The sequence below is a fragment of the Anomaloglossus baeobatrachus genome, chromosome 8, assembly GCF_048569485.1.
Source record: "Anomaloglossus baeobatrachus isolate aAnoBae1 chromosome 8, aAnoBae1.hap1, whole genome shotgun sequence".
NCBI lineage: Eukaryota > Metazoa > Chordata > Amphibia > Anura > Aromobatidae > Anomaloglossus > Anomaloglossus baeobatrachus.
The window spans coordinates 57,170,445-57,198,118 of record NC_134360.1 but is presented as its reverse complement, the minus strand read 5'-3'; the positions used below and the strand labels follow the sequence as shown (position 1 = coordinate 57,198,118).

The 27,674-nt window shown below is 45.9% G+C and overlaps 2 protein-coding genes across 2 annotated transcripts in view; both read right to left on the bottom strand.

Annotated features, from left to right (window-relative positions):
* Positions 1 to 20,096, bottom strand: part of MAPKAPK3 (MAPK activated protein kinase 3) — a 38,363-nt gene extending 18,267 nt beyond the window's left edge. Inside the window, exon 1 of the mRNA XM_075321650.1 lies at positions 19,793 to 20,096. Within this exon, the coding sequence (XP_075177765.1) occupies positions 19,793 to 19,987 (195 nt within the window). The 5' untranslated portion in view covers positions 19,988 to 20,096. The remainder of the gene's footprint in view (positions 1 to 19,792) is intronic.
* Positions 20,097 to 23,907: 3,811 nt separating this feature from the next.
* HEMK1 (HemK methyltransferase 1, mitochondrial release factors N(5)-glutamine) overlaps positions 23,908 to 27,674 on the bottom strand; it is a 50,325-nt gene continuing 46,558 nt past the window's right edge. Inside the window, exon 9 of the transcript XR_012725007.1 lies at positions 23,908 to 24,046. The gene's annotated coding sequence lies outside the window, so the exon portion shown is untranslated. The remainder of the gene's footprint in view (positions 24,047 to 27,674) is intronic.

Genomic DNA, 27,674 nt, shown 5'->3' with positions numbered 1-27,674 from the left:
CTCAGCTGAGAGCTGACACATGCCGGCGGTCTGGCGCTCAGCTGAACGCCCTGACATGCCGGCGGCTTAGCGCTCAGCTGAGAGCTGACACATGCCGGCGGTCGGGCGCTCAGCTGAGCGCTCAGCTACCGAGAAATGTTGAGATGTTGCAGTAATGTTGTCCGTGGTCCATCAGGACCATGGACAACATACAAAATCACACAGCCTCAGTGCCCTCATGTGCAGCCGCAGGTGGTTAAGTTTCCTTAACTTGCGGTACACTTAGGGCGCAATCGCGGCAAGTCCCTATACGGTACATTGCATGGAGACTTGCTGCGATTGCTGTGGGATTTTTTCCAATATAAGACATACCCCAAAAGTAAGACATAGTGGCACTTTTGGGGGTAAAAAGAAAGTAAGACACTGTCTTACTTTCGGGGAAACACGGTATATATATATATATATATATATATATATATATATATATATATATATATATATATATATATATATATATATATATATATATATATATATATATATATATGCTGAAGGAGAGCCTAAGACAGCAACAACAACAGTCCAGGATGGAGGAACAAGAACATGAAGTGCCATGGCAAGACAAGCCGCTGCATGGGATGTACCATAGACAGATAATGGAGGTGGCTGACATGAAGAAATCCTACCAATGGCTGGAGAAAGCTGGACTCCAGGACATCACAGAGGCACTAATCATAGCAGCACAAGAGCAGGCGCTAAGTACCAGATCCATAGAAGCAGGGATCTACCACACAAGACAAGACCCAAGGTGTAGACTATGTAAAGAAACCACGGAAACAATCCAACATATAGTGGCAGGATGCAAAATGCAATCAGGAACAGCGTACACCGAACGCCACAACCAAGTAGCGGGAATTGTATACAGGAATATCTGTACAGTGTATGGGCTAAGTCCCCCTACATCCAGGTGGAAGACCCCAGAAAAAGTGGTGGAGAATGAAAGGGCTAAAATCCTGTGGGACTTCAAGATCCAGACAGATAAGCAAGTGGTAGCTAACCAACCAGATATCGATAGTAGACAAGGGTCAAAAGACAGCAATGATAATAGATGTGGCAGTGCCTAATGACAGTAACATCAGAAAGAAGGAATATGAGAAGCTGGAGAAATAGCAGGGCCTTAAAGAACAACTGGAGTAGATGTGGAAGGTGAAGGTAACAGTGACTCCAGTGGTGATAGGAGCACTTGGAGCAGTGACCCCTAAGTTGGAAAAATGGCTGCAACAGATTCCAGGAGCAACATCTGAGCTCTGTCCAGAAAAGCGCAGGAACAACTAAGATCCTGCGCAGAACCCTCAAACTCCCAGGCCTCTGGTAGAGGACCCGAGAATGAGGAAAGACAAATAACCACCCACAGGGGGTGAGAAGGTATTTTATTATATATATATATATATATATATATATATATATATATATATATATATATATATATAGTGTAACAAGTGAGAATCCGCAAAACATTTATCGGACGCTAGTAACCTACCTATGCCTGGGGCATCTGTAGTATCAAATAATATAACCCTTTAAAAGTCAATCTTTATTAATATTATTTTTGCGATAAAATTCCAAAAACCCAGTGCAAATAACAAAATAGAAAATAGAAAATAGAAAATGAAAGGGAGGAGGGTAAGATTCTCACCCTAAAAAAGATGTACCTCCCTCCTGTCCTCTACCTACCGCGGAGGTCGGCACCCTATAATAATACGATTGTGGCGCCCCCACTCAGCGACGGCTGTCCCTGTGGAAGCCCTAATATGCCCTCACAGAAGTCATGAAAATTAAAAGGCATCTGTAGTATCCCAACATTTTTAAAAAAAAATAATAGGGATTTACATGGTTTTTCTTTCATGGGCATAGGACATGTAAAACAAAAAAAAGAGAATTTTGTTACTTACCGTAAATTCTTTTTCTTATAGTTCCGTCATGGGAGACCCAGACCATGGGTGTATAGCTTCTGCCTCCGGAGGACACACAAAGTACTACACTCAAAACGTGTAGCTCCCCCCTGCTAGCCAGTCCTAGCCAGTTTAGTGCAAAAGCTGAAGGAGGACATCCACCCACAAGTAGAGACAGAGTAAAACCCGGAAAAAACGGAACCTCTGTCTACAACAACAACAGCCGGTGAAGACACACGGAACAAGAAACCTGCCAACAGGCAATAGGGAGGGTGCTGGGTCTCCCATGACGGAACTATAAGAAAAAGAATTTACGGTAAGTAACAAAATTCTCTTTTTCTTTATCGTTCCTATGGGAGACCCAGACCATGGGACGTTCTAAAGCAGTCCATGGGTGGGAATAAACAGACAAACTGAGAAGCAGGCGAAACCTAACTTCGCAAATGGGCGACAGACGCCTGAAAGATACGTCTGCCCAAGCCCGCGTCTGCCAAAGCATGAGCATGCCTTGGGTAGTGCTTCGAAAAAGTATGCAGACTAATCCGAGTGGCAGTCTGACAGACCTGCTGAGCCGTAGCCTGGTGCCTGAAAGCCCAAAAGGCACCGACAGCTCTGATCAAGTGTGCCCTGATCCCCGGCGGGGAAAGCACTTGAGTACACTTGTAGGCATCGGAAATGGCCGACCTAAGCCAACGAACCAGGGTCGGCTTACATGCCGAGAGACCGCTACGCTGACTAGTGGTCAGCACCAGAGAGGTGCACCGACTAATAACGGCGGTGCGAGACACATAGATCCGGAGCGCCCGCACCAGATCCAGGATATGCAACGCTTTTTTAAAGCGATGAACAGGAGCCGGACAAAAGGAAGGCAGGAAAAATGCCCCGGTTAAGGTGGAAGCAGCAACCACCTTAGGGAGAAAGTCCGGAGTCGGACGGAGACCACCTTGTCTTGATGAAAAAAAACAAAAAAAGGGGGTGACTCCGAAGAGAGTGCAGCCAAAACAGAGACTCTCTGGCGGGAAATTATGGCCACTAGAAAGACTACTTTCTGCGAAAGATGAAACAAAGAAACTTCCCTAAGAGGCTCAAAGGGGGGTTTCCGGAAACCGTGAGGACCGGATTAAGGTCCCAGGGCTCCATAGGCCGCCGGTAAGGCGGAATGATGTGAGATGCGCCCTTGAAGGAGCGCACCGGAGCCAGCCGGACGATACGCCGCTGGCACACACTGACAGAGCCGAGACCTGTCCCTTAATGAGGGATAGTCCTAGCTGTAGACCGGACTGTGGAAGGGACAGGAGGGTCGGCAAGGCCAAAAGGCCAAAGGATACTTCCGAGCTCGAGTCATAGTGGAGATGACTTCAGGAGGGATACCAGAAGTCGTCAAGATCCAGGACTCAAGAGCCACGCCGTCAATCCAGAATTCTGGCGGAAAAAACGGACCTTTTGAGAGAAGGTCTGGACGGTCCGGAAGATGCCATGGCAACACTACGGACAGATGGAGCAGGTCAGGGTACCAAGCTTGCCTGGGTCAGTCTGGAGTATGAGAATGACCCGACGGCCCTCTTTACTGATCTTGCGCAGGACTCTGGACAAGAGCTAGAGGGTGAAACACGTAAGAGAGACGAAGCTGGGACCAAACATGAACCAGTGCGTCTGCCGCAAAACCTGAGGATCGTGGACCACGGTTGGACAGCTGAAATAGTCTGCCTCGCAGTTTTCACGTCTAGGATGTGGGCTGCGGATACGGTGGACTAGGAGTCCCTCGTCCACTGAAGAATGCGTTGAGCCGCCAACATTGCCAGGCGGCTGAGTGTCCCGCCCTGGAAGTTGATGTAGGTAAACGCTGTCACGTTGTCCGACTGGACTCGAATGTGCCTAGCCACCAACAGATGGTTAAAGGCTTAGAGAGCTAGAAATACAGCTCTGATTTCCAGCACATTGATCCAGAGGGCTGATTCGGACAGAGTCCAAGCGCCCTGCGCTCCACGGTGGAGATATACTGCTCCCAAGGCGGATAGACTAGCATCCTGGTGAGGATCACCCGGGACGGGGCCAGGAAGGAGCGTCCCTGAGACAGAGTGGCCGAAGCCACCACTGAAACGAGCCCCTGGTCTGTGGCGAAGCCACCACCCCGTGGAAGGAGGAAGTTCGCTTGTACAGCGGAAAATATCCAGCCTCAGAGGACGCAGGAGAAACTGGGCAAGGGAATCGCTTCCATTGACGCCACCATCTGACCAGTACCTGTATTCGTTGCCTGATAGAACGACGTCGACCGCCAGCGGAGGGACTACTGTTTGACTAAGGGCAGCTTCATAAGTGCCGACAGAGCCTCGAATTGCGTCCCTGGGAGCGGGAACTTCTGGTTCGAAGTCAGAGTGGACTTGGACAGAATGACAAGCCACCCGAATTGGTTAGAGTGGCGAGAGTGAGCGAAGCACTCTGCTAAGAGTCTGCACTGGATGAAGCCCCGACAAGAAGACCGTCCAGGGCAAAAGATCACTGCCAATCCCTAGAGGTGCAGGACCCTAATCACAGCTGCCCCAACCTTGAGAATACTCGAGGGGCCGTGGCTAACCCCAAGGGAAGAGCCACGGATTGGACCACTCCGATTGCAAAACGTAACCAACGCTGGTGTGAAACTGCGATTGGCACCTGCAGATAGGCATCTCTGATGCCGATGGATGCTAGGGAATCTCCTTGGGTTATTGATTGATCCGGTGAAAAAACACATGGAACAAGACCGAGACTCCATGTGAAAACGCCACACCTGAACATGCTTGAAAAGCTTAAGATCCAGGTCGGAAGGCACCGCCCTCTTCGGGGACTAGGAATAGATTTAAGCAGAAATCTCAGAACCGTTCCCAGTCGGGAACCGGTACAATTACTCCATTGGCCTGCAAGAATGCCACGGCCTGTGAGAAGGCGGCGGCCTTGGAGCTGGGGGGGAGTTGACAGAAAAAAAACTGTTTGGCGGTGGATAGAATTCTATCCCGTAGCCATGGGAGATATAATCCCGCACCCACTGAACGGAGACGTGTTAAAACCATACGTCGCCAAGTGGGAGAACCTGCCACCAACCAAGGACGTAGTTGGCGTGGCTAGATAGCTCGGAGGAAGCTGACTCAGTGGCAGCATCTCCTGCGGTTTTCTGAAGACGCAGCTTCGAGCGCCATTTGAACCTTGGCCGAGCTAGTGGACGAGGCCGAGGGCTTATGGCATGGAAGAACTCTTCCCGTCAAGAGCTTCCTTAATTTCATCCAGTTGGTTCCGAAGAGACTGGTCCCAACAAAAGGGAGCCCAGCAAGGAACTTCTATAGAAGCATCTGACTTCCATTTCCGAAGCCACAGGAGCCTGCGGATAGCGAGGAAAGTAGCCGAGGCCACCGCAGTGCGGTGTCCAGCATGGCAGACATGGCATAGAAGGAAAAGACTGAAGTCTGGAAGTTCAGGCAACCATTTCGGGCATAGAGTCCCTGTGAGGGAATGCATCTCCTCTAGAGAAGCAGAGAAGGCTACAAAAAAACCCGCACTGCTGTAAAGCTGAGAAGAACAAAGCTCCTGCCGCCCCCATACAGATTTGGCCAGAAGGACAACCTGGCGGACCGCAAAACCTTAAGTGAGGAGCCATCAGCCACTGACATAACGATCCGGGCTGAGCCACCTTTGGTGAATGAGCCCACTCCTTGACCACCACTGGTGGAAAGGGAAAAACAGTCCTCAGAACCACGCTTCATGGGAAGCGACTGTCAGAGCGGACCCTGGGCTTGGTCACAGTGGCCTGAAAACTGGAGTGGTTAAGGAACACACTTTGTGTTCTCCTAGGCAAGGTAACTCCGGCGGATTGAGGTCCAGTACAAAATTAATGTACAGTGGGATCCTTATAGAGGTGCCGTCAGCCACTGATACAACTATACGGGCTGAAAGTCTAGACACCGGAGGGACCACCCTTGGCGAATGAGCTCACTCCTTGACCACCTCTGATGGGAGGGGGAAACAGTCATCAGAACCCCGCTTTGGGGTCTGACAGGACAGGCTGTGGGCTTGGACACAGTGGGCTGAAAACTGGAGTGGTTAAGGAACACACTCCTTGTCCTGTTTAAGGTATACTGATGCCTTTCTGCCAGCGGGGAATACTCCCCTGATACAGGCGGATGGAGGTCCAGTACAAGTGTAATGGACGCAATCCAATCATTAGCATCTGCGTCACCTACGGACAGATCAATGGTACATAAAGTAGCGTCCGAGCCCCTGGTAGAGACATCCTCCTCGTCCCGTGAGTCAGCTCGTAATCAGAGCTGCGGGACGGGGAGGACAGGGGACCCTGCATCTCCATGTCAGGAGGACGGGGTCTGAGACCAGAAGGAGAGTCCTCTGTGAGCTTTGCTGAGCGAGCTGTAGCAGAAAACGCCCTGAGAAGGGGGCTAATGCATGCTCAGCAGATTCCGGGACAGCCGACCCCTGGAAAGAGCGGATTCTAGCCAAACCAGGGGTCAGCCACCGAAGCCGGAGCAGCTGGAGGGACCACTGATGAGCCTCCAGGCTGAGGGGCCACTGTGTTTATGAGCTCGGTACAGCCGTACAAGACTACATGCAGTGCATAATAAAAACAGCCTTGCAGCCTTGCTCTGATGTGAGACATGCTGCAGAGGTGGGGGCTCTGTCCTAGAATGGCCCCCAGCATATATAAACAGATAAAATAAGCAGCTGCACAAACCGAGGTTGTGGCTGCCAGATCGTTTAAACAGACATTTCTGTGCCCTCCAGTCCCTCAGCCCAGGCCCCCACTTGTCACAATGTGGAATCTCTGTGCCTATGCAGGCACAGAGAACGCTGAGAAAATGGCGACCGGAGCGAGGAGAGGGGGCGGGGCCTACTCTGAGAGCGGCAAATGAGGTAGCCAGGGGAGGGAATCCTTCCTCAGTGAGGAGTGTCCCTTCCCTGTGCTGCACAGCCGCTGGGCGGAGCCACACTGTCCCTCTGCATGACTGACATGCAGAGGCAGTGGAAACCGAAACTAGGCCTCAGGCGAAGCCGGGGCCTAGATTTAAACATGCGGCCGGCGTGCAGGCACCATCGGCGCGGTTCTCCAGTGAAAAATGGAGAACCGGCCGGAAATGTTAACGCAAACATAAAACACACTCTCCCCAATAAATAAAGTATAAAGGACCCCTGGAAAGACCACTTTCTGTGGTAATAACGTCTCATATACTTAGCTTGTGAGACGCAGGTTGCCAGGTCCCTGGGGGGTGATCGCTCCGTCCAGCAGGATCCTGAAAAAGGGCTGCGGATGGAGACCGGTCTCCTGCAAAGCAGTGAGAACCGTGTTGGCTCCCACTTCAAGCCAGAGCCCCAGGGGATGGTGAAGGAGCGCGGCATGAGAAGGCTCCAGCCTTGGAAAATCAACCTTAACAGCACCGCCGACACAGTGGGGTGAGAAGGGACATGCCGGGAGTCCAGCTGGACCCGCTTTTCTTCCAAATCTTTGATCCAAAAGGAAAAATCAAAAATCAAAAATCAGAGAATGCATGTGTGTGTGACCTCCTGAAACACAAAGCATTGAACTGGCTAGGACTGGCTAGCAGGGGGTGTATATGCTAGGAGGGAGGAGCTACACGTTTTGAGTGTAGTACTTTGTGTGTCCTCCGGAGGCAGAAGCTATACACCCATGGTCTGGGTCTCCCATAGGAACGATAAAGAAAAAAAAAACATTGAGAGGAGGCGATTTACATAAAAAAGTGCTTGCTAGAGAAAGTAGATGGATATTTGAACTAGGGACTCATGTGCCACAGGGTTTTAATAATCATCTCGATATTATTATGCAGTACTGATATATATGTAATAACATATTGATGGCTACTTTATTTTTGTTTATCCTGTTACCGGTATAATGTTCAAGTTATGGTCATGTTTGTTATAATATAATAAGGTTGGATTATCCGCAAATGTTACCTTTCTTTGTGTCATACATAGTTCAATATGCAGATAGTGTATTTATCAGATCTGCTCACTTTGTCTTTGTTTTGAAGTCACTCACATCTGTACGTAATTATTTTAATGGTGGCGGTATATACATACAAGGCTCCATAGTCAGAGGGCAGATCAGATTTTGGACCGTGAAGAAGGCGGAAAACAACCGCCGAAACGTGTAGTCCTGTCTGCGTTAATTTCCTGCATTAATTAGCTGTTCTGAATCACTTGGACCATTGTATTTTTATGGATAAATTGAAAAAAATTTTAACAGCACCCTGGATTGCTCACGTCATTGCTGGATATTGCCTTGCCGTTGTTCATATAGAGTGTAAATATAGTGTGTGTATGTATAAATGTGTATAAACAGTATTTGTACATGTATAAGTGCCTATTTATAGTGTGTGTGTGTGTATATATGAGTAATAGTGCGTATATACAGTGCGTATATATATATATATATATATATATATATATATATATATATATATATATATATATATATATATATATATATATATATATATATATATATATATATATATATATACACACAGTGCCTACAAGTAGTATTCAACCCCCTGCAGATTTAGCAGGTTTACACATTCGGAATTAACTTGGCATTGTGACATTTGGACTGTAGATCAGCCTGGAAGTGTGAAATGCACTGCAGCAAAAAAGAATGTTATTTCTTTTTTTATTTTTTTTTAAATTGTGAAAAGTTTATTCAGAGGGTCATTTATTATTCAACCCCTCAAACCACAAGAATTCTGTTTGGTTCCCCTAAAGTATTAAGAAGTATTTCAGGCACAAAGAACAATGAGCTTCACATGTTTGGATTAATTATATCTTTTTCCAGCCTTTTCTGACTAATTAAGACCCTCCCCAAACTTGTGAACAGCACTCATACTTGGTCAACATGGGAAAGACAAAGGAGCATTCCAAGGCCATCAGTGACAAGATCGTGGAGGGTCACAAGGCTGGCAAGGGGTACAAAACCCTTTCCAAGGAGTTGGGCCTACCTGTCTCCACTGTTGGGAGCATCATCCAGAAGTGGAAGGCTTATGGAACTACTGTTAGCCTTCCATGGCCTGGACAGCCTTTGAAAGTTTCCACCCGTGCTGAGGCCAGGCTTGTCCGAAGAGTCAAGGCTAACCCAAGGACAACAAGGAAGGAGCTCCGGGAAGATCTCATGGCAGTAGGGACATTGGTTTCAGTCAATACCATAAGTAACGTACTCCACCGCAATGGTCTCCGTTCCAGACGAGCCCGTAAGGTACCTTTACTTTCAAAGCGTCATGTCAAGGCTCGTCTACAGTTTGCTCATGATCACTTGGAGGACTCTGAGACAGACTGGTTCAAGGTTCTCTGGTCTGATGAGACCAAGATCGAGATCTTTGGTGCCAACCACACACTAGACGTTTTCAGACTGGATGGCACTGCATACGACCGCAAGAATACCATCCCTACGGTCAAGCATGGTGGTGGCAGCATCATGCTGCGGGGCTGTTTCTCAGCCAAGGGGCCTGGCCATCTGGTCCGCATCCATGGGAAGATGGATAGCATGGCCTACCTGGAGATTTTGGCCAAGAACCTCCGCTCCTCCATCAAGGATCTTAAGATGGGTCGTCATTTCATCTTCCAACAAGACAACGACCCAAAGCACACAGCCAAGAAAACCAAGGCCTGGTTCAAGAGGGAAAAAATCAAGGTGTTGCAGTGGCCTAGTCAGTCTCCTGACCTTAACCCAATTGAAAACTTGTGTAAGGAGCTCAAGATTAAAGTCCACATGAGACACCCAAAGAACCTAGATAACTTGGAGAAGATCTGCATGGAGGAGTGGGCCAAGATAACTCCAGAGACCTGTGCCGGCCTGATCAGGTCTTATAAAAGACGATTATTAGCTGTAATTGCAAACAAGGGTTATTCCACAAAATATTAAACCTAGGGGTTAAATAATAATTGACCCACACTTTTATGTTGAAAATTTATTAAAATTTAACTGAGCAACATAACTTGTTGGTTTGTAAGATTTATGCATCTGTTAATAAATCCTGCTCTTGTTTGAAGTTTGCAGGCTCTAACTTATTTGCATCTTATCAAACCTGCTAAATCTGCAGGGGGTTGAATACTACTTTTAGGCACTGTATATATATATATATATATATATATATATATATATATATATATATATATATATATATATATACATATATATACATATATACACACACACACACGGTATTTTATATATATATATATATATAAAATGTATATATTTAGTGTATGTATAAGTGTGTGTATATACACAATATGTGTGCATTTATACGTTTGCATGTATACAGTGGGTGAAATAAGTATTGGACACGTCACCAGTTTGTAAGTAAATTTATTTATAAAGGTGTTATTGACATTAATTTCTCACCACATGTCAGTAACAACCCATCCAACTTACACAGGCAAATAAATTATGAGTGAAAATGAGAAATGACACAAGTATAAAGTATTGAATACAGAAAGAGGGGAGAAAAAAAGCCATGGAAAGTTACGACACCAGCCGAAATCTATCAGCAATTACAAAGCAATACAGCCACTTAGTGGAAAATAGCATCAACTAGTTCAACAGATGGGCTATAAATAAGGTGTCTCCTTACTACCAAGATGGCACACAAAAAACCTCTCATGATGGGTAAAACTAGTGAGCTTCGCATTCTTATTGTTGCAAAAGATACTGATGGCATGGGTTACATTAGAATTTCTAAACTACTGAAGGTTCCAGTGACCACAGTTGGGGCCATAATCCATAAGTGGAAAGAACATAATTTCACCATAAAATGGCTATGATTTAAAGGAGTGAAAAGAATTATCAGAAGAGTTAGTCAAAAGCCAAGAACCCCTGTGGAGAGCTAGAGGAAGACCTAGAATCAGCAGGTACAACTGTTTCAAAGAGAATATTAAGCAATGCACTCGCCCTCCGTGGCCTGTATGCAGGTTCACCTCACAGGACTCCATTGCAGAACAAAAAGCAGGTTCAAGCACGTTTAAAGTTATCATTATCAACACAAGATCATTTTACCAAAGCACTAGCAGAATGGAGCAAGCCCCCATGATAAAGGTGGGGGCAGCACAGGTGCAAATACTGATGAAACAATCACTCACAATCTATCAATTCATGGAGGAGGTGGCTACTAGTATTAGACATGCACACAGATGAGGCTTGCATAGGGCGCTAGTCACACACATGTGATGCATAGTGTCCGACTTACAGTCTATTGGTGACGTGCATACTATTAGATCAGGTGGGCTGCTCAGCACTATATAAGTGCACCCCCACAGGACAGACACCCCAATGCACCTGTGCTGCCCCCACCTTTATCTTGGGGGCCTGCTGAATCCTACCAATGTATTTGTAATCTGACCTTGTGTTGGTAATGGCTGTTTATTTTAATTTGATTTTTTAAAAAATGTATATCCTTTTCTGTGAATTGCGTTTACTGTTTGCTCAACAACATTTACACAAAGGCTGTGAAATACTGGAGAATATAGTCTGGTCAGATGAGACCAAAATTGAATTCTTTGGATGCCATAATACACACCATGTTTGCAGGCAAAAAGTTAATTCACCCCAAAAACACCAACAGTGAAGTTTGGAGGTGGGAACATCATGGTGTGGGGCTGTTTTCCAGCATACGGCACTGGCAAACTTCAAATGATTGAAGGAAGGATGACTAGACAAATGTCCCGAGATATTTTTGATAAAAATCTGCTGCCATCTACCAGGATGATGAAGATGAAACGAGGGTGGACATTTTAGTAAGACAATGATCCCAAATACACAGCCACAGAAACTCTCTAGGCTTTAGAGAAAGAAAATAAAGCTGCTACAATGGCCGAGCTGATCACCAGACCTGAATCCAATAGAAAATGTATGCAAGGAACTAAAGCTCAGAGTTCATAGAAGGGGAAACGCAACCTTCAGGATGTGAAGAGTGTTTTTGTTGAAGAATGGGCCAAAATCCCACCTGAGCAATGCAGGCGACTAATGTCTCTATACAGGAGGTATTCAAGCGGTCATCACCAAGATATGCTTTTGTACAAAGTAATACATTTCAGTAAGCGTATTCAATACTTTTCTCTGTCATTTCTCATTATTACACACCACTATATTTATAGACATCTATGGTTTGAATTCTTTGCATGTGTGGATTAGATTGGTTGTTACCAACATCACTGAGAAATTCATATCAATAGCACCATACAAAATATATCTACTTAGAAAATTGGTAATGTATTCAATACTTAGTTCACCCACTGTAAAAAAAAATTATATATATATATATATATATATATATATATATATATATATATATATATATATATATATATATATATATACACTGTAGTGTGTATGTTTATTTATAGTGTGTGTATGTCTAAATGTGTATATACAGTGTGGATATATGTATATGTGTCTATGTATAAATTTGTACTGTATATACAATGTGTGTATGAATGAGTGTCAGTGTGAATATGTGATGTACGTTCATAAGTACATACCGTATATATATATATATATATATATATATATATATATATATATATATATATATATATATATATATATATATATATATATATATATATATATGTGTGACGCCCTGGGCAAGCCAGGGGTCACAGGTCATGACACCACCACACCCTACACCCCAGATAGGTACACCAAAGCTACACAAAAATCCTTGTTGCCTTCCTCCAGGGGCTGATGTCCACACCAGGGGGCGGGCCAGGCGGTGGGCTCCGCCCACCGAGGAGTTCACAGCCCTGGAGGCGGGAAAACCAGGCAGATTAGGTTTGCAGTTGAAGAGAGATAGAGTTTGGAGGAGGAAGTAGAAGGAGGTGAAGTGGTAGAGGAGCAAGAGAGAGGAGTAAAGTGGAAGAGACAGTGACAGTTAAGGAAGCCTGAAGTTGGTCCGGGTGTGTGCCCCGGACTGAGACAGCAAGGTCAGCAGACGGCGGTGACTGTCTGCAGGAGAGGCTGCTTGGAGGTTGCCGAAAGGACCGTGGACGGGTGGTGGCCCGGCGGTACCGGAGCGGTATACGAAGAGAAGTCAGCACCATTGGCAGTGGCCTTTCGGATCCCGGCAAGGCTAGGAGTCGCCGTGAATTTGCCAAATCCGTCAGTGAAGGGGACCTCTGGGTCTCCAAACAACCAAGTCCTGATTGAAGGCAACAGTCCAACCGTAGGAGAGAGACACCGCCAAGGCACCAGTTTCTCAGGGCCAGCGCCTGCGGGCAAAGTAGGGCTCCTCCGGCCCATATCCAAGTCGGGGAGCGGGTTACCGGTGGGAACCCATCGCTACCATCATCATCTTAGGTGCAGGAAAAGGGACCGTCACCGTCAACTACTGGGGAAAGGCAACTGCAGCCGTCCGTGGGAACCGTCTTTCCAGCCGTGTGTTTTACCGAGAACTGTGTCACCGTCTCAGGCTGAGTGAGTACCACAGTGCCGTGAGGGGCACAGTCCCCCGCGTCCCTGCACCCCACCAGGCCGTGCACCGGCCCTGCCATCCAGCATCCCCCACCTCATCACTGGGCCCCGGGACAACCACCCCCTACCCACGGAGGGGAGAACTAACAACTTTGCTGCTCCCTGTCCCCGCTCCCGGGATCCCCATACAGAGCAGCGGTGGTGTCCATACAATCACCACAACCGTGGGTGGCGTCATGGACAATAAACAATCCCAAAAACCAATCCCCTTTCACTCACGGGCGAGGAGCGCCGCTCGAGTCCCCGGGATCCGGCCCATCGCTCGAGCCACCGAGCAGCAGCAGGCCGCAGCAGCAGCAGCGGCAGCCGGACCTGAGCAGTGGGAGAGCGCGGCGTCCCCTCCTCCGCCCGCGACATATATATACACACACACATATATAGACACACTATATATATATATATATATATATATTAATATATATATATATATATATATATATATATATACACATATACACATATACACATACATACATACATACATACACACAAACAGTATGTATGCATAGGTGTCTACTATATATATCTGCAGATAGAAAATTGTATATACACAAGGTGCCTGTGTCTGGGACATTTTGACACTCATGACAGGTGACATCACAGGTCTCCAGATATACCTGGTAAGATCATCACATGACAGGAAGAAGCTGTTGATAATGTATCATATTATCAGATTGTTTATAAAATAAAAGTAACAGAAAAACCCCAGCCTCTCTTCTATCAGCACTGACGCTCCAGTGGTCCTGGTCTTTTCACTATCAGCACTGACGCTCCAGTGGTCCTGGTCTTTTCACTATCAGCACTGACGCTCCAGTGGTCCTGGTCTTTTCACTATCAGCACTGACGCTCCAGTGATCGCAGCCTCCCCCTATCGGCACTGATGCTCCTGTGGTCCTGGCATCCTCTCTATCAGCATTGACGTGTCAGTGGTCCTGGTCTCCCCCTATCAGCACTAACGCTCCAGTGGTCCCAGCCTCTTCTCTATCACCACTGACACTCTAGTCATCTAAGCCTCTCGTTTATCAGCACTGATGCCCCAATGGTCCCAGCCTCTCCTGTATTAGCACTGATGCTCAAGTGGACCCGGCCTCCTGTCTATCAGCAATGACGCATCAGTGGTCGCGGCGTCACCAACACTGATGCTTCAGCTATCTATCCCCACTGACACTTGAGTGGTTCTGGCCTCCCCTCTACCCCCAGATCCAGCACTGATGCTCCAGTGGTCGCCAGTGTGCCCTCTATCCCCTGAGCCAGCACTGATGTTCTGGCGATCCTGGTGTCCCCTGTATCCCCTGATCCAGCAATGACATTCTGGTGGTCCCTGTCTCCAATCTATCCCCTGATCCAGCACTGACATTCTGGTGGTCCCAGTCTCCAATCTATCCCCTGATCCAGCACTGACATTCTGGTGGTCCCTGTCTCCAATCTATCCCCTGATCCAGCACTGACATTCTGGTGGTCCTGGTCTTCCTTCTAACCCCTGATCCAGCATGGATATTCTAGTGGTCCTTGTCTTCCTTCTAACTCCCTGATCCAGCTCTGATGTTCTGGTGGTCTCAATCTCCTCTCTATCCCCTGATCCAGCATGGACATACTGGCGGCCCTGGTCTTCCCTCTAACTTCCTGATTCAGCTCTGACATTCTGGCGGTCCCGGTCTCCTCTCTATCCCCTGATCCAGCTCTGACATTCTGGCGGTCCTGGTCTCCTCTCTATCCCCTGATCCAGCTCTGATTTTCTGGTGGTCCCGGTCTCCTCTCTATCCTCTGATCCAGCTCTGATTTTCTGGTGGTCCCGGTCTCCTCTCTATCCTCTGATCCAGCTCTGATTTTTTGGTGGTCCCGATCTCCTCTCTATCCTCTGATCCAGCTCTGATTTTCTGGTCGTCCCGATCTCCTCTCTATCCTCTGATCCAGCTCTGATGTTCTGGTGGTCCCGATCTCCTCTCTATCCTCTGATCTAGCTCTGGTGTTCTGGTGGTCCCGATCTCCTCTCTATCCTCTGATCCAGCTCTGATTTTCTGGTCGTCCCGATCTCCTCTATCCTCTGATCCAGCTCTGATTTTCTGGTCGGCCCGATCTCCTCTCTATCCTCTGATCTAGCTCTGATTTTCTGGTGGTCCCGATCTCCTCTCTATCCTCTGATCTAGCTCTGATGTTCTGGCGGTCCCGATCTCACCTCTATCCTCTGATCCAGCTCTGATTTTCTGGTGGTCCCGATCTCCTCTCTATCCTCTGATCCAGTACTGATGTTCTGGTGGTCCCGATCTCCTCTCTATCCTCTGATTCAGTACTGATGTTCTGGTGGTCCCGATCTCCTCTCTCTATCCTCTGATCTAGCTCTGATGTTCTGGCAGTCCCGATCTCACCTCTATCCTCTGATCCAGCTCTGATTTTCTGGTGGTCCCGATCTCCTCTCTATCCTCTGATCCAGTACTGATGTTCTGGTGGTCCCGATCTCCTCTCTATCCTCTGATTCAGTACTGATGTTCTGGTGGTCCCGATCTCCTCTCTATCCTCTGATCCAGTACTGATGTTCTGGTGGTCCAGATCTCCTCTCTATCCTCTGATCTAGTACTGATGTTCTGGTGGTCCCGATCTCCTCTCTATCCTCTGATCCAGTACTGATGTTCTGTTGGTCCCGGTCTCTCCTCTATCTCCTGATCCAGCTCTGATGTTCTGGTGGTCCCGATCTCCTCTCTATCCTCTGATCTAGTACTGATGTTCTGGTGGTCCCGATCTCCTCTCTATCCTCTGATCTAGTACTGATGTTCTGGTGGTCCCGATCTCCTCTCTATCCTCTGATCTAGTACTGATGTTCTGGTGGTCCCGATCTCCTCTCTATCCTCTGATCTAGTACTGATGTTCTGGTGGTCCCGGTCTCTCCTCTATCTCCTGATCCAGTACTGATACTCGCCTGCGGCCTTACACAATCCAGACTCCTCTCCCCATGGAGACGCATTCCACGGTGACACACCTGTGAACCGTGTGTAACACACCTTCGACCACAGCAGTGCTGCACCCACAACCATAACTGTGGATCCCAGCCCCGGGCCGATAACACGCAGCAGCAGGCCGAAGGTATTCCCACATGTTGGTGAACAACCACTCCGATCATCTCTCCGCCGCTGAGAGTAAATGTGCTGCCTATACATAAATGTGGCAGTATAGCAGTGCTCAGCTGGTTGTGCTTGTTAATGTATAATGTGATCACCAAGGGGAAACGTGCGATATGTCGCCTCCTAATATAAATATTGTGATGTAAAGAAGCCTCCCATGAAGATTTTACTCATTACATCTGTGTAATGTGCATATAGTGTTGTTTGTGTATTAATATTCTCACCCACCGCCACCTTCTCTGGGATCCGGAGCTGTTCTGCTCCTCTTCTCAGTGACGTCACCACTCTGCAGAATCTCATCACATTGCGCTCTGTGTGACCAGGATGTGGCTTTTATAAAATAAGTCTATGGAGCCTCGTTCCGACGATTCATTGACTTATATAATGGGTCACACACAGTGCAGCATGACATGTACAGTTTCCAGAGTGGTGACGTCACTGAGAAGAGGAGCAGAACAGCTCCGGATCCCAGAGAAGGTGGCGGTAGGTGCGGACATTAATATTCACACTACATTACGTGCACATATACAAACATTTACTGAGAATATATTCATGGAGGCTGCTTTAGATATTGTAACAAACCCTCAGCAGTGGTCACAAGGGATGAATACCACTGAATAAACACAAAAAAGTCATATTCACTGACAGCCAGCAGAGGTAATGGAAACGGTGAAAAATGAATGAGGCATTTGTAGGATCATTGCATAGACTGTGCCCATCACAATAAGTCAGTGCAGAGGATGATGCCCACCCTCAGATAACCCTGACACTCACATAAAGTGATGGGACAGACTGAGCAGAGGATGATGGGGGCGATGAGCGAAGACGATGAGGAATAGGTCATTGTGAAAGTCATCACTTCTGCTACAAGACTCAGCACTTATATTAGTCCCAGTGGGTGCACTTCCCCTTTAACTGTATTCCGACATTCATTGCAATTAAACGGACATTGCACAAATCATCTGTCTGGTATCTACTACTCCCTGTTATCAGCCATTATTGCTGAGAGGCAACTGTAGGACAGGTGATTACAATCTATTACTCGCTGTTATCAGCCATTACTGGGGAAGGGTGGCTGTAGGACAGGTGAGTACAATCTATTACTCCATGTTATCAGCCATTACTGGGGACAGGTGACTGTAGGATGCGTGACTACAAGCTATTACTCCCTGTTATCAGCCATTACTGGGGACAGGTAACTATAGGATGGTAGACTACAAGCTATTACTCCCTGTTATCAGCCATTAGTAGGGAAAGGTGACTAATCTATTACTCCCTGTTATCAGCCATTTCTGGCAGCAGAGAACATGCTGACTGAGCTGTGTCTTATGGATATGATATATTACATCTCACAGGACTGTAAATCCTCTCCGTCATTCATCTTGTTAACTCCCGAGCTCCCGGACGGGCCAGTGCACTGTTATTCCTGATGTACATCTGTAATGTGAATGCAGCTTTGGATGTGACTGGAGATTTCTTAGTTCACAACAGTTTAGAATAATTTCATAATTTAAGACACAAACCTCTGACCTTAAGTGTTGGTCCAGAGGAGGTAAAAACCCTAAGACGTCTCCACTGAAATGCAGGAACGGCAGAAAGGTGATAGTGTATGACCCTTATAAACCAAGTGACAGGTGGGGATTCTCCTGAGTGTAGAAGTCTCCATCAATCACTCTGTTTACACACATGGCTATGGAGGCTATTGTTATCTGTTGGCAGGACTTACAGAAAAAGTGACTGCTGTACATAAGAATTACATCATCCCCATCAGGCTGTGTAGTCCTATCCTCCATCATTGTACATCTAATCAAAATGTTATTGGTTTTGTACTGATACGAAACTTGCAGAATAGTGAGTGCAGCTCTGGAGGACGCCATGACGTTTAGAGGAGAAGCTTTGCGCAGACATGGATGGATTTATTGATTTGGGAGAAGAGTTGAGGTTTCGGAGCCTCATGATTTCATCACACCTGCATTTAGGTTTACAAGGAATAGTTCACATAACTTCTCTCTGACACTTCCCCCAAGAATTAAAGATGTCTGGAGCTCGTCTCCACAGACAGAAAGTTTCTCCACTCATCCACACAATACTATGTCTGATCGCATCCTCTTATAACGCTCCAGTACTAATACAACCCCCAGATATTACATCACATGTGACCGATATCAGCCCCTCTTATAACGCTCCAGTACTGATATAACCCCCAGACATTACTTCATATGTGACCGATATCAGCCCCTCTTATAACGCTCCAGTACTGATATAACCCCCAGACATTACTTCATATGTGACCGATATCTGCCCCTCTTATAACGCTCCAGTACTGATATAACCTCAGGACATTACATTATGTGACTGATATCAGCCCCTCTTATAACGCTCCAGTATTAACACAATGCTCTAGTACTGATAACGCTCCAGTACTGATATAGCCTCCAGACATTACGTTATATGTGATGGATATCAGACCCTCTTGTAATACTCCAGTACTGATATAACGCTCCAGTACTAATATAACGCTCCAGTACTAATATAACCACCAGACATTACGTTATATGTGACTGATATTAGCCCCTCTTATAGCTCCAGTACTGATATAACCTCCAGACATTACGTTATATGTGATGGATATCAGACCCTCTTGTAATACTCCAGTACTAATATAATGCTCCAGTACTAATATAACCACCAGACATTACGTTATATGTGACTGATATTAGCCCCTCTTATCGCTCCAGTACTGATATAACCTCAGCCATTACGTCGATATCAAACCCTCATATAACGTTCCAATACTGATATAACCCCCAGACATTACGCTATATGTGACTGATATCAGCCTCTCTTATAACACTCCAGTACTGATATAATCTCCAGACTTTATGGCTATATTAGTTTATCCCGCACTGGCCATTAGATGGCACTGGTGCCCGTTGATGGTGCTGCCTCCTGTGTTACGCTGGCACTGACTTGGCACATATATATCCTATGTATATACACACCACACAGCTGACCAATCACACGATCCTGCCCGTGCCATTTTGTTACCAAAGCTCATGGCGGCACCTGTGCCACAGTCCACATACCGGCACTCACTTCCTGACACACCTCGTGCTCCTTTGTACCCGGCTGCATATTGTGAATGGTCATTGCAGCAATGTGTTAGCAGTGTCTCTCTGGAGGTGGGCACTTGCCCTTCTGCGCTGGTGACTAGCCCAGACACCACTCACCTTCAGTGCGCACTTCTGCCCGCTCTCTCTGCGGTAACACTCCAGCACTTTGCCATTGATGCCCAGGCCGAGCACCTGCTTGGACACTTTGTAGTCATCGGTGATGGCGTGGCGCTTTAGCTCATATTTGGAGGTCTGCGCCAGGCTCGGGGGGCTGTCGTTAGTCGTCTCCTGTACGTTGGCATTTTCCTCCATGGTTCCCACTCAAGACTCTCGAGCAAGCAGCAACCTCATGGTGACAGCTCGGTGCTAAAGTCCTGGTGACTGTGACTCCCACAGTAAATCTGCTCTTCTACAAGGGAGGGGAGTGGAGGACAGGAGGAGGCTGCGCACCAAGGAGGAGCCAACCGACGATTAACCCATGTATTGCCACCATCAACAACAACCAGGAAACATCAAGATCTGTCACCTCAAACCCACTGTAGTGTATGAAAGGGCCACAGACCCTCTAGCGAACAGGTTGTACGAGGCAGGGGTACTGCGCCTTAAAATAGAGACAGTAAAACGTCTGCAGAATAACTCTTCTATGAGAAGACCCTCATATCCACACCAGATTTCCACTTCCATCTTATATTAGGTGGTAATGTTTCTCCTTGTGGACAAAGCTAAGACTTAGAAGTCAAGCAATGTTCCCACGACCTGTAAGTCTTCTTACACCTTCTTGGCTCCTCAGTAGATCCCCTGTCAGAGGCCTCTCACACAGCCAAAACCAAACCTCTTTCTTTGCACTAATGAGAGGCAAACACTCTGAAACTTGTGTCTCCCAATGGAGGATCTGATTTGGCTTCTTATCCTAAGTTGTGCGACAAGGCTCGTTAAAGGGTCCATATTGACTATTAGGATTGCTCCTTCCAGTAGGTGGCACTAGAATTCTAGTCCTCCTCTGTGAAGAGGATATCTGCATCTCATAGTATGAATACTGTATGTATTCTTGAAGAAGAGTCCCTCTATGAGAAGACCACCCATATGAGGAACTCACCTCTATAATAAGACCACGATATGAGAAGACCACCCATATCAGACCTCCTCTATGAGAAGATCATCCATAAAAGAAGGCCACCTCTATGAGAAGTCCACGTCCATGGAAAGACCACCTCCATAAACAAAACACCTCTGTGAAAAGATCACTTCTATTAAAAGACCACCTATATTAAAATACCATCCACACAGACCACTTTAATGAAAAGACCGCCTCTATTAGAAGATCACCTCTATGACAAGATCATCTCTGTGAGAATACCACCTCTACAATTGGACCATCGATGAGAACACCCAAAAGAGAAGTCCATCTCTATGGGATGTCCCTCATTTCCAGACCAGAATTCAGCAGCCATCATATAATAGGAGGTAATGTCTCTCCTTGTGGACAGATCTAAGACTTAGTAGTCAAGCAATGCTCCGATGGGCTTTAAGTCTTCTTTGATCAGCAAGTCACTATCCACAAGGTGAACCATTCTCCAGGAGTTCTCCTGTCGGAGGCCTCTCACCCAGCCAAACCAGGCCTCTTTCTTTGCATTGGTCAGAAGTAAACACTCCGAAACGTGTGTCTGCAAATTGAATGTATGGTTTGGCTTATTATCCTAAGTCATGTAACAAGGCTTGTTAGAGGGTCGATATTTACTATTAGGATTCCTCCTTCCAGTAGGTGGTGCTAAAGTTCTAGTCCCCCTCTCTGATGAGGATATTATATCATGAATAATATATGAATTCTTAAAAAAGATCACTTCTATGAGAAGACCAGCTCTATATTAAGACCAGCATATGAGAAGGCCACCCATATGAGACCTCCTCTATGAGAACATTCGAAAACGAAGGCCACCACTATGAGAAAAAACACCTTCTTGGGAAGACTTCCTCAATGAAAAGACTACCTCTATGAAAATATCACCTCTAATAGAAGACTACCTCTATCAGATGACCATTTCTATAATAAGACCACCAAAAAAAGAAGATAACCTCTATGAGAAGACCACCTATACGAGAAGAACAGTATCAGAACCACTCTTCACAAGGAGAACTGTACCTCTTTAGATCTGATGACAAAGGCCTTTCACCAAGCCAAACCAGACCTCTTTCTTTACACTGATGAGAGGCAAACACCCCCAAACTTGTGTCTGCCAATGGAGTGTCTGGTTTATCTTCTTATCTTAAGTCATGAAACAAGTCGATATTAACTGTTAGGACTGCTCCTTCCAATAGGTGGCGCTAGTGTTCTAGTACTCCTCTCTGAACAGGATATTGGTATCTTATATTATGATTATGTATATATATCCTTAAAGAAGATCACCTCTATGGGAACACCCATAAAAGAAAACCACTCATATGAGACAACCTCTATGAGAAGACCAGCATAACCAGACCAAATTTCCACTGCCATTGTATATGACTTACTGTAGAAGTCAACCAATGCTTCTTTCTTCTTATACCGGCTTGGCACTCTCCACAAGAATTGTTACCCAATAGATCCCCTGTGAGAGGCCTCTCACTCAGTCAAATCAGACCTCTTTTTTTTTGCACTGAGGAGTGGCAAACATCCCGAAACTCGTGTGTGCCAATGGATTGCCTGCTTTGGCTTTTTTACCCTAAGTCATGTGACAAGGCTCGTTAAAGGGACCATACTGACTCTTAGGATTGCTCCTTCCAGTAGGTGGCACTAGAGTTCCAGTCCTCCTCTCTGAAGAGAGTATTTGCATCTTATTTTATGAATACTGTATATATTCTTAAAGAACATCACCTCTATGACAAGACCACCCATATGAGAAGTACACTTATAAGAGAACACAACTCACATGAGAAGACCAAACCTATAATGAGACCACCATGAGATGACCACCCATGAGACCTCCTGTCTGAAAATAACATCCATTAAAGAAAGTCAACTCTACGGGGAGACCACCGCTATAAAAAGACCTCTTCTATTAGAAAACCACCTATGAGACCACCTTTATAAAAATATCACCTATATAAAAACACCTGTAGTGTGCTGCAGGTGGTAGTCGTGGGCAAAGTGCTAATCTCTTTTCACCCTGCTACGCTACATGAAAGATGGGGTCCTGGAGCTAAATCCTGACAGCGAATATATTACACACTGTTAGGATTGAGGATACTACAGTGCCAGGTCTGCGATGAAAATCTGCAGTCGCTCTATATAACTGCAGATTTCTGAATTGTCACAGCACGCATTGCACACTTTTAGTGTTCTCCCATTCCAGTGGCGAGAGTGGACGGTTATCTGAGCACAAGTATGCAATTTGTGGCCACAGTCCAATTAGAAGCGTCCAGGCCTCACTCAATTCATTTTCATTAAGCGAGACCAGACATACTGTATGTAGTCGGCATATGACCGCATGTATGTAAATCTCATACTTGCGGTTTCGTGACCTCCCACTGTCACTGCCGACACCAGAGAATCCTGACAGTATGTAGTGCGAGCGGTGAAAATTCAGAAGTCTGCAGTCCCATAGAGTGACACAGAGTGGCTGCAGACTCATCGTAAACCCGAACAACTCCTTTAATGCTCCTAACATAAATAAAAACTTAACTTGTCAGACAGCGCAACACTTTATTAACATAGCCTTGTATAACGCAATCTTAAAACATATGGATTATTACATGTAAACAGGATCAGAACCAACAACAACACAAGAATACATCACTAGAACCACCAACAGTAAAGAAACACAGCATCATAACTCTAAATAATACAGAAATACATCACCAGAACCACCAGCAGTACAGAAACACTCCATCACAACTCTCATTAGTACATAAATACATCACTAGAACCACCGAGAGTATAATAATGAATCATTAGAACCACACACAATAGAGGAATTAATCATAATAACCACCAGCAGTACAGAGAAGCATCCATATATTTCCCATCAGTACAAAAACACTGCATCAAAACTTTCATCACTACCGGAATATATCACAAAAACCACCATCAGTACATGGTACATTGCATGAACCTACAACTCCTAGTATGTCCTTAATAATGGTAAAGTGGTGTTGTTGTTATCAGTCATCATCAGATTGAAGACCATGTAGGAACCACAGTACTAATGAGAATTAGTCAGTATCACAAATAAACATTTACATCCAGGTACCTTATAGATGACATTGTATCTGAGTGGAGTCGTTCTCTCTTTTCTACATCTTGTCCAGATGCCATAATGACTTTTCACATCCACAGATTGTCTCTGCAGATTTCCATCTTCTTTTGTCTTCTGCAGCACATCCCAGCACATTACACTTAAAAACAGAAGAAAGATTATAAGTCTTCTTACATCAGCTTAGCACTCTCCACAATAACCGTTCCCCAATAGATCCCCTGTCAGAGGCCTCTCACACAGCCAAACTAAACTTCTTCCTTTGCTTTGCTTTGATGAGAGGTAAACACCCCGACACATGTGTGCCAATGGAGTGACTGATTTGGCTTCTTATCCTAAGTCGTGTAACAAGGCTCATTAAAAAGGTGGATACTGACTACTAGGATTGCTTTTTCCAGTAGGTGGCGCTAGAGTTCTAGTTCTCCTCTCTGAAGAGAACATTTGCATCTTATATTATGAATACTGTATATAATCTTAAAGAAGATTACGGTATCTCTATGACAAGACCACCCATATGAAAAGAACCACATCTATATTAAGAATACCATCTTAAACCATGAGACCTCCTCTATTAGAAGACCATCCAGAAAAGGTCACCTCTATGAGAAGACCACCTATATATCAAAAGAACACAACTATGTAAAGACCACATCTATTGGAAGATAAACACCACCTCTGTGAGAAGACCATTCACAAAGATCACCAATATGAAAAGACTGCCACTATTAGAAGACCATCGCTATCAGAAGACCCTAATAGCCAGGGCAAACAATGAATTAACTGGGTTCTGGGCACTCTAACTGCAAGTGACAACGGATATATAGGCCGTCTCCCCAGGGGATAACAACAGTTTCCCACCATCCTGACAGGCAGTGGATAACACTTTCCCACCATCCTGACAGGCTGTGGATAACACTTTCCCTCCATCCTGTCAGGCTGTGGATAACACTTTCCCTCCATCCTGACAGGCTTTGGATAACACTTTCCCACCATCCTGACAGGCTGTGTATAACACTTTCCCACCATCCTGACAGGCGGTGTATAACACTTTCCCTCCATCCTGTCAGGCTGTGGATAACACTTTCCCACCATCCTGACAGGCTTTGGATAACACTTTCCCACCATCCTGACAGGCTGTGGATAACACTTTCCCACCATCCTGACAGGCTGTGGATAACACTTTCCCACCATCCTGACAGGCTTTGGATAACACTTTCCCACCATCCTGTCAGGCTTTGGATAACACTTTCCCACCATCCTGTCAGGCTTTGGATAACACTTTCCCACCATCCTGACAGGCTGTGGATAACACTTTCCCTCCATCCTGTCAGGCTTTGGATAACACTTTCCCACCATCCTGTCAGCCAGTGGATAACACTTTCCCTCCATCCTGACAGGCAGTGGATAACACTTTCCCACCATCCTGTCAGGCTTTGGATAACACTTTCCCTCCATCCTGACAGGCTTTGGATAACACTTTCCCTCCATCCTGTCAGGCAGTGGATAACACTTTCCCACCATCCTGTCAGGCTTTGGATAACACTTTCCCACCATCCTGACAGGCAGTGGATAACACTTTCCACCATCCTGACAGGCAGTGGATAACACTTTCCACCATCCTGACAGGCAGTGGATAACACTTTCCCACCATCCTGACAGGCAGTGGATAACACTTTCCCACCATCCTGACAGGCAGTGGATAACACTTTCCACCATCCTGACAGGCAGTGGATAACACTTTCCACCATCCTGACAGGCTGCGGATAACACTTTCCCACCATCCTGACAGGCTGCGGATAACACTTTCCACCATCCTGACAGGCTGTGGATAACACTTTCTAGTGATAAAAATACAGAGAGGAAATTTATTCCTTCTGGGACCATCAGTTTCTCTCTAATTTAATTATATAATCAAAGGAGATTCCTCCAGGGCTTCAGTGACATCAGATTTGTATTCTTCTAACCTAGATATGGCCACATCAGGCCCTCTGGCTGTTCCTGTTTGGCCCCCAGACCTAGACAGCATAAGGGCTGAATACAGTGACCCATGGGCCGCACTGTGTTCCCCACCACCCACTGCACACATCCCAAGGTCATATAACATAGCGCAGCGCCGGGAAAAAGGGAGCGAGGTTTGTATATGGGTTTTTTTTCTATGCATGTTGCTGAGGAGAGCCATTAGTTCAAATACTTAATTAACCTCTGTATGCAGAGGATTGTGAGAAGTGTGTTCAATGAAATCGATTCTCTATATATAAGCCAGGTTTTCAGATACAACTAAGATGGCCACCGATGACATCACAGACCCTACCATCAGCATGGATCCACCAGATGACGACAGACAGTCCCATCAGCATCACCATGGATCCATCCAATGACGTCATAGACCCACCTACGATGACGCCCACCAATCAGCTCATGGACTAACACATTGTTCAACCCACTGACCAATGGACACATCCAAGTATGCTCACTGTAGAGCCGACCATGCCCCTTTCCTAGGTTATTTAAAGGCATGCGCTTGAATAAATCAGGCAGTTTTGAGCCACCTCTGACCGAGGAAAGATGAATATCTGACTGTGTGTGTCTGAGGTCATTTTTCAAGCATGCACTCGATCCACACCAATTAGGCCAGGCAGTAGGCAACAAGTGATCTCTGATTAAGAGTTCACCCTAACAATGTGACATGTGGCTGTATATAAGAGAGCTATGTGTAAGCTCATACTTTATATAGGGGACTACGTGGGGGCTTACTATATATTGGAGGGCTTTTTGTGGGCTCATATTGTATACGGGGAGCTATGTGGGGGCTTATACTGTATGAGCAGAGGCTTTGTGGGGGGTTCATATTGTATATAGGGGTCTATGTAGGGATCATACTGTATATAGGAGGACTATGTGGCGGCTCATATTGTATAAAGGGGCTATTACAGTATGTAGAGAGGCTATGTGAGGGATATATATTGTATGTAAGGGACTATGTGGGGGCTTACTGTATATTGGAGGGCTTTGTGTGGGCTCATACTATATACAGGGACCTATGTGGGAGCTTATACTGTATGTAAAGAGGCTATGTGGGGGAGCTTATATTGTATATAGGGGACTATGTGGAGGCGGATACTGTATATAGGAGGCTATGTGAAAGCTCATTGTATAAAGGGGCTATGTGGGGACTTATCCTGTATATAGGGGAACTATTGGGTCTCATACTGTATGTAGAGATCTTTGTGGAAGCTCATACTGTATACAGGGACTGTGTGTGGACTCAGATTATTTGGGGGCTCATATGGTAGTTAGGAGGACTGTATAAAGGTGTGCTTATCCTGTATATAGATGGGCTGTGTGGGGGCTCATGCTGTATATAGTGCAGCTGTGTGTGAGCTCATACTGTCTATAGGGGGACTATGGGGCTCATACTGTATGTGTATGGACTCCTATGGTTGATAGGTGTCTATATACTTAATTCTGCTCAATATGAAATGACAATATATAATACTACATTAATATTGAGCAAAATGTATTTCAGCCTATTGGTTCGGCCCTCCACAACAGTCACGGACTCATAGCCCGTGGGGAAAATTAATTGCCCACCCCTGATCTAATGCATAACATAGATCAACCATAATCTAATGCAAAACATTCAGCTCCAATTTAATCCCTTGCAGTTACATCCTGCCATGCAATCATGTACAATCTGATACAGTCTGATCCAAACCAGCGCAGTGCAATCAAATCTTGTACAATCCTGTGTAATGCAGTCATGTAAAATC